The 8,390-nt window shown below is 46.0% G+C and overlaps 1 protein-coding gene across 1 annotated transcript in view; it reads left to right on the top strand.

Annotated features, from left to right (window-relative positions):
* The window catches only part of RETSAT (retinol saturase), a 23,219-nt gene that overhangs the window by 8,251 nt on the left and 6,578 nt on the right, over nucleotides 1–8,390 (top strand). The window contains exons 2-5 of the mRNA XM_019623757.1: nucleotides 3,794–3,976; nucleotides 4,313–4,554; nucleotides 5,246–5,447; nucleotides 5,914–6,111. Coding sequence (XP_019479302.1) covers nucleotides 3,794–3,976; nucleotides 4,313–4,554; nucleotides 5,246–5,447; nucleotides 5,914–6,111 — 825 coding nt within the window. The remainder of the gene's footprint in view (nucleotides 1–3,793; nucleotides 3,977–4,312; nucleotides 4,555–5,245; nucleotides 5,448–5,913; nucleotides 6,112–8,390) is intronic.

The following is an 8,390-nucleotide window of genomic DNA, read 5'->3' as shown; positions in this document are numbered from 1 at the left end:
ATTATTTTAAAAGTTAGGTTGAAATAAAACATACACTAACATACATCTTGAAATAAAGATACACACGTCATGGAGGGAATATGGGAAACTTGGCTTCTGCTTTGTACCATTATGTATTGTTTTGAATTGTTTACATGTGTATTTTTTAAATCAGAAAAAAATTATAATGAAGGGGAATGGAAACCCTTGAAGTCAATTATCTGGGAAGGTACTAGGCCAGGGCTATACTGGGAAGCTGACGTACAGGTGGGTGAGTTAGCAAGGGAGTTCTGAGCTAAGTGGCTTATTCTGTAATTGGTACGAGCTGTACATGTGAACTATGTTCCCTGTAGGAATTCTGAGAACACCTCCCAGTTGGGCCAGCAACACTTTACCCATGCCCTCGCTATTGCTACACAGAAGGGAAAGGAAGGGTGCATGTTGGCAGCAGGGCAGTGGGAGTGCAGTGCTTGTGCTGGAACAGGCTGCCTCTGGAGAGCACTCTCCTCAGCTCCTGCTGCTGTGGGGTGGAGGAGGGCTTTGCTTTCTGGCAGAGGCTGCACTCAGGAAATCTAGTCCACAGTGCTTAGCAGGGCTGATCTGGGAAGTCGGAGGCCTGTATGTTTCTCAGCTTGTTTTCAGAGAGTGTCGTCTAGTGTTTTGCTCCCTGAAGTGTGGTTCCAGCAGCATTAGGCATCACCTGGGAACTTCCTAAAAATGTAGAAGCATAGGCTCCGCCCCATAGCTAGTGAATCAGATTTTGCTTTCTGTCACAATGCCTATTAAAATTTGTAACGTGCTGGTGTAGCACAAAAAACACACAACGGGAGCCTAGGGTGCTGCCATCAGGTCTTGATTTTGCCATGAACTTGAGGTGGGAACTTAGGGAAAAAAAAGTCATGATGTTTCCGGGCCTGAGTTTGCTCATCTGTTGTAGAGTAGCTGAAGGTCTGCTCAGCTCTGTCACTGTAGACATGTATATATGGAGGTCTTTACATTGTGGTCTGAAAAGGGCAGGGGCAGTGGTAGCAGTACCCCCAGAGCCAGCCGCTGCTGCCATGCTCATGCAAGCCCGCTGCTGGGCCCACCTAAGGCTGCATATCCCTCCCATGGACCTGGGTCTTCCTTCTTTACCTTCTGGTCCAAACGCTGGTAGTCACTGGCCTTTGGCCGCCGAGTGAGTTTGGATTTTTTTCCTTCCAGGACAAAAGCAATAATCTAGGGAAAGGCAAAAGAAAATGATTAACAAGTGATTCTATAATGACATACTCCAGTATCTNAAGTTTAGAATTCTATCACCAAGTATTTCATTAAGAGCCATCATGGGAAAAGAAATGTCAAAGTATATATAGCTAGCTAGTTGTCAGGTCTTTCCAAGTTGTCTTAGCCTTTCAAGACAGACTAGCTTTCCACTCCCCCAGAGTCCAGAATTGGACTCTTTAAATAATTCTCAGTAATATAGCAGGAAAACAAGCTCCTCTATTAACATCCACGACTGAAGCATAGATTCCTAATAGAAATCACCCTTTATCCAAAAGCTGGGGGCAGGACCGGAAGCCCACAGCTGTCTAGAGGGGTGACTCATGGCTCCCTGTACTTCATTCACTGTTTGCCCCCCACCCCACCCCCAGCTTAAGAGATGGCTCAGCCAGCTCACCCTCTCACACAATCTCTAGGAAAACATGCTTCAAATGGTCTATCTTCAAAATGACAACTACACAGAAAAGTTTTCCTCTGGTGTGAGAGATTTCCTTCAGTGCAATTTCTAAAGTGAAACAAATTCTGTATCCCTTCAGTACAGGAAACGATACTTCTCAAAGGCTCAAAGGTGGAGCTATGTGGACTCCACCACAATACTTACGTGTTCCTGAAACCAACCTTTCTTTCTGCTCTCCTCTTTATGAGCAAAACCCATCAATAAGAGACAGCAACCAGTAGTGAAAAAGAGATGTGTGAGATCTCAGTTAAGTCACATCCAGATGTCCTGAACAAAGTGTCTCCTTTGCAAGAAGAAATTGAACTGAAGTACCTAAGGAGTGTCACTCTGCTAGGCAGATAGACAGTACTGATGGCACTCCCACAAGTAGCTTGGTTTTCTTGGGAAGACCAGACACATCAGATACTGACTGCCCTGTTTTGCTCAAGTTCCAAAATTTGTGATGGGCATTGTTAAGAGCTATTAAAGTAGAACTCTCTCACGGTGGGCGAGTTAGGAAGGTACATGGGAAAACTTGAGCTGGGCCATGAAGAAACAGATTTGGGGAAGGTAAGAGAAAGAGAAGGGAGAAGCCATCTAACCCAAGAACCATGGGAAGCCATGGAATGGAGGACACAGCAAGAACAAAAACCCACAGAGGCTTAGATGGGCACCCAACAAGGGGGGCCTTTGGCCTAGCAAGGATGCAGAGAAAGGCAGAAAAGTGCCCGTCTGCAGAGTCCTGAATACTAAAGAGCCTATAAACTTGATTCCCTAAGCCATGAGAGATACAGACAGAAGCTTCCTATCAGGGCAAGCAGTTTATTAAAAAGAACAATCTGTCTATGCACACAAGAGAAGATGGACAGGAGAAGAACCAATTAACGTGGCTCCTGAACAAAAAAAAAATCCAGGAGAGAGGTGAAATGGGTGGGGGTGTGGGAAAAGAGAGCAGGGAAAATGGAAAGGCTGGAGCTGGAGCTATTTTTNTCCCAAGCCAGCTCTTAACCAGTGCGCCACTCAGCCGGCCCTGTAATAATTTTTTTTTAATTTAAACATTCACCGTATTGTTTGATTACACCACATCCATAGTTCTGGTAAGTACTGTATTGTGAAACTTTTGTTTCAGGTATTTATATTATATACTTACATATATTCTGGGTTGTCATATAAAATGCATTTTTCACTATAGGTCTTTCTAAGAATGTTTGAGAAGTTAAAAGTTTACCAAGTTGTCTTGCAGCTTGAAAAATTCCAAATCTCAGTTCTTTGAGAATAATCTATAAAGAACAGACTTTGTTGGAAGTGCCCATATGGCACCTGGAACTGTCCAGTTTTGTCTTGTTTAGGTGCTGCCCCCCATAGCCCCGCCTCCAGAATTTCTTGATGTGAGGGTGTGGTGTTGTGATTTCTCAGAGTAGCAGCCTCTGAGCAGCTCAGTCCTGCCCAAGTCTTTGCATCAGGATCTTAAAGCACTATCATACCACCAGGCTGCTCCACTGGTGCCTGTAGACCCTGCATTTTCCAAAGATAACTGCTTGTGAATGGACAGTTCTGTGAGCCAGCAGCCTGTCCCAAGACACTCTCCTCCTGTCCCCACCTCATTGTTTTCTTTTCTTTCCTAGCTGTCTCCCTGGCTGCACTTAGGGGTCTCAGCCTGTATTGTTGTTGTCAGCTTTCTGTTTTTGTTCCTATAATACATAGGGTACCAAAAAAATGTATATACATTTTAAGAAAGGGAAAGACTGTATTAAAATTGTAATACTCAATATATACCGATAACAATAGATGAACACAAGTCATGTGTACATATTTCTTTTGGCACCCCTAGTAGTTTATTGATTCCTACTCTTTTTGAAAGTAGGGAAAATCCCCAGGTACATAATAGCTTTGGTTAAATCAGTTCAGATCAAAATAAATCCCTTGTTTAATCCGCCGGCTGGTCCTGAACATTTCCCCGATAAAATGTTTGAGATATTCTAATAAGCTCTGTGCCAAACTGTTCTAGAGTTTTCTAGCATTGTATAAGCTAGAGAAGTCTTCTTTGGTTTCCATATCTTTGCTCTTTTGCTGCCCCTGCCTGAGAAGCCCACCCTCCATCTCTTCCCTCTGCTGCAGCTTTCTCAGCTAGTCAAATACCAGAGAAGCTGGATGTGGTGGTTATTGGCAGTGGCTTTGGGGGCCTGGCTGCAGCTGCGATTCTGGCCAAAGCTGGCAAGCGAGTTCTGGTTCTGGAACAACATACCAAGGCAGGAGGCTGTTGTCATACCTTTGGACACAATGGCCTTGAATTTGACACAGGTAAGGTTTATGGGGAAAAGGGTTGGGAGCATGGCTCTATCTTCAGGAGACTTGGAGCAGCCATTGTGGGATGATACTATGGGATGATTTCTGTTGTTTTGGAGGCCCTGTCTGCTCTCTGGGCACCTCTTTCCTTGTCTGACAGCCATACTGGGAGCTGAACTGGGCAGGGGTTTGGTGGTTTCTGTTCTAACACCTCCCCACAGCAAGGGTGGGTAGCCTTCTCTAGGTATGGATTCAGCTACGCAGGACAACTGTTACCTTGCTTCCATGTCCACCTTTCCAGGGCTCAATACCGTTATCTCTAAGATACCTTGTTTGTCTATCTCCCAATAGGAATCCATTATATTGGACGCATGCAGGAAGGCAGCTTTGGCCGTTTTATCTTGGACCAGATCACTGAGGGGCAGCTGGACTGGGATGGCTTGTCCTCTCCCTTTGACATCATGGTACTAGAAGGGCCCAATGGCCGAAAGGAGTTCCCCATGTATAGTGGGGAGAAAGCCTACATTCAGGGTCTCAAGGAGAAGTTTCCCCAGGAAGAAGCTGCCATTGACAAGTATATGAAGCTGGTTAAGGTAACATGGACATGCCGAGGACCCTGTTTATTCCTGACAGGGCTGATCGTCTTCATTAGTGGAGTGACTGGTGGGGAAAGAGGAAGGGAGGAATAGTCATGTCTGTCCTGAACTCAGCCCCCATTGTAGTTGGCCTCTGTGCCCCTGGAGCCTGGGCTCAGCAGCTGCCACTCTCACTCTCCTCCCTGACCAGGCTGGCTTCTGTGGGGTCAGATCATTATCCCCACCACCGGACCTTTTTTTTTTTTAACTTCATCTGAGACCAGATTGGGATTCTTTTTTTTTTTTACTTTATTGGGGAACAGTGTGTTTTTCCCAGGACCTGTCAGCTCCAAGTCAAGTTGTTGACCTTCAATCTAGTTGCTGGGGCGCTGCTCACCATCCCATGAGGGAGTCAAACCGGCAACCTTGTTGTTAAGAGCGCACACTCTAACCAACTGAGCCATCTGGCCACCCCAGATTGGGATTTTTCAAAAGGGATTTGGGCAGAAAACTGAAAAGCAAAAAGACTCATATGAGTGTAGAATGGGAAAAATTCAGAGTACAGATTTTTTAAAACCCCAGTTCAGCCAAGTTCAGCCAGGGGTACATGCTGCCCGGCCCTGTGCGTGTGCATGCTGTTGGACCGGTGATTGTTTCCCAGCAGGTTTAGAGTTGAGACCTGTCCCTCCCTGCTTGTTTCCTTCCCCAGGTGGTGTCCAGGTCAGCCATTCATGCCATCTTGTTGAAGATCATTCCGTTGCCCCTGGCTCAGCTCCTCAGCAAGTGTGGGCTGCTCACCCGTTTCTCTCCGTTCCTTCGCGCGTCTACCCAGAGCCTGGCTGAGACCCTGCGGCAGCTGCCGGCCTCCCCAGAGCTCCAGGCGGTGCTCAGCTACATCTACCCCACCTATGGTGGGTACTGGCCGTGGGCCTTGGGTGGCTCCTGGGGGAAGAGGTGCTGCCCTCCTGGTCCTCAGTCTTTCTTCCTGAATGTGCTTGGCTGATGGAAATGAAGCCGTATAAACCCTAGACCCTCTGGAGCGTGTGGATGAGAAGTCTGCCCACCTACCTGCTGGACTCCCTGGTAAAAAGTCCCTTCATCCACACCCTGGATGATTTTCCTTTTCAACCAGCACTGTCCTCCCTAGTCTTAGCAGCATGGCAGTTTGCAGGGAGGATATTCCCACTGGCCCCAAAATCTGTAAGACACCCTATATTTGCATGGAAACTGACCCTCTGCCTGCCCTGAGCCCTGGGGATCATTTGAACCCTGGGATGGATAGACTCAGGCCGCACGTTTTCTGACAGGAATCCATGTTCCTTTCTGAGTGGCGCTGCCGCCTGCTCTTGCCTCATCCCTGCCTCCTTCCTTCTGTAGGCGTGACCCCTGGCCACACCGCCTTTTCCATGCATGCTCTGCTAGTTGACCACTACACAGAAGGGGCCTTCTATCCGCGAGGGGGTTCCAGTGAAATCGCCTTTCACATCATCCCAGTGATTCAGCGGGCCGGAGGCGCTGTCCTGACAAGGGCCACTGTGCAGAGCGTGTTGCTGGATGCGGCGGGGAAAGCATGTGGTGAGAGTCCTGCATCGTGCCTCACGGGCCCTAGGCTGGGGTGGGAGAGACCTGGGGTACAGAGAAAAGAAAGCACTGAGGGCAGAAGGTGTAGAAGAACTGACTTCCTCATAGGAGTTTTTAAAGGCTGGAATGGAATCTCCCCCAAGAGCAGGGACCTGGGGAGAGAGATTGGTCTGGAGGTAAAGAGGACGCATGAAGAATAAAGGACATTATTTACTCATTTATTCAGTAGATAAGAATAGTTATTCAGTAATCCATAACCACCTCGAGTGTAGGGCTGTATCTTTTTAATCTTTAATTCTATAGATGTTAGCACATAATAGAGGCTCAATAAATGTTTGTTCAGTGACTGATGGAATGAATAAGTAACCTGGGCGCTCCGTAGGGCAGTGTGGAGGCCAGCAGGATACCCTGCCCTCAACCTTTAAATGGCAGAGTGGGGCCTAGAATCTCATTATCTTGGCTCAGGTCGTTGCTGTTACCTGCACAGGGAATCCAAATCCCACTGTGGAAGAACTTTGTCAAGAGAGGGTCTATGCAAGGAAGAACTCTGGTAAACAGAACAGGCCATCTATGGCTCATGGGTGCATAAGAAGCATCAGAGAAGGGACAGAGAGAGAGGCCCAAAGAAAACAGGGTTGCTGTGATGGTGAATTTACCAGAGGAACCTTTCAAGGAGGAGGTGGTGAGTGGGTGACNCACTTACCCTTCCTTCTACGTGTGCCCTGGGGCGTTGGAAATCTGCACAGAAATCTCTTCCAGCCTGTATAGGAAGTTACATTTTGCCTATCAAGTGATTTGACTTGTTTGCATGGTCCCAACTTATAGGATTGAACCCTGGTTTTGAAACTTTGGGAGAGGCTCAACAGGGTACCTCAGGCTCAGAACCCGCTCTTCTGTCAACCAGAGTACATCCAACTGTCAACTTTAAAACATATTTTGGGATTACTTCTGAGGTTGAAAGAAAGAACTCTGCTTTAAAAAAAAAAAATGGATCCTCTGTTTGATCTCCAGGGCCTCTCTCACTTGAAAATTTTAGAATGCCGTGGTACGTCTTGCTACACATTTCTAAGGGGAAGGACTATTAGTCTGAACTTCTGAGATCAGAGTTTTAGCTTGGACCCTGTCACTGATTGACTGTATAACCATTAGCAAGTCATTCCACTTACCTGAGGTGGTCTAAAATTGAGATGACTAATTTAACTCTTTTTCAGACCAAGTTGTGATCTATTAGTGAATCATGAAATCAAGTTAGTGGGTTGCAACTAGCATTTTCAATGCAGTAGAATAGAAAATATCAGAGTGCACCATATGAAATATGATCAGAAAATATGGTGAATGTTTAAATAAAAATAATTTATTATAGTAAAAGACACATTGCCGTTAGTCCCGCTTGCTTTGAACATACTTATCACATCGTTCTTGCCACTTTCTGAAGCAGTTCTGGAAGTCCTCTTTCATGAGTGGCATTCGTTGCGCTGTTATGGCTGCCTGAATGTCCTGAATTGATTCAAAACGTTTACCTTTCATGGTCATTTTGACTTTGGGGAAGAGTCAGAAGTCAAATGGTGCCAGATCCGGTGAATAAGGTGGATGAGGATACACCATATGTTTTTATTTGACAGAAATTGCTGTACTAGAAGCCATGTGTGACATGGAAGCTTTCTGTTGTGATCAAAAGATATGGTGAATGCTGCTGCTGAGTGCCATCCAACAGAAAGGCAGGGATCTTCAGTATGGGAAGCGTCCATCGAACCATAGTAACAGTGTGTGACAAGTTTCAACATGTTCGAGTGTGAGCTACGGTTGAGAGAAGATGTGTTTTAAAGTGTGTTGCAAATCATCTTCCATCATGACAATACTCCATATCACACATCACTTCTGGTTTCACAATTTCTGTCCAATAAAAACATTACAGTGTGTCCTCATCCACCTTATTCACTGGATCTGACACTGCAACTTCTGGCTCTTCCCCAGAGTCAATATGATTCAGGACATTGAGGCAGCCGTGACAGTGCAACTAAAGATATTCATGAAAGAGGACTTCCAGAACTGCTTCAGAAAGTGGCAAGAATGATGAGATAAGTGTGTTCAAAGCGAGGGGGAGAATATTGAGTGGGATTAATGACACCGTGTCTTTTACTGTAATAATTTTTTTTTAAAAGATTTTATTGGGGAATTGGAGGAGGGGAACAGCGTTGGGGAATCAGGGAAGAGGAACAGACAAGTTGCTGTCCTTTTGTTCTTCAGTCTAGTTGTGGAGGATGTCACTTCAC

The sequence above is a fragment of the Hipposideros armiger genome, unplaced genomic scaffold (genome assembly GCF_001890085.2).
Source record: "Hipposideros armiger isolate ML-2016 unplaced genomic scaffold, ASM189008v1 scaffold_561, whole genome shotgun sequence".
NCBI classification, from domain to species: domain Eukaryota; kingdom Metazoa; phylum Chordata; class Mammalia; order Chiroptera; family Hipposideridae; genus Hipposideros; species Hipposideros armiger.
This window is presented reverse-complemented; position numbering and strand designations above follow the sequence as displayed.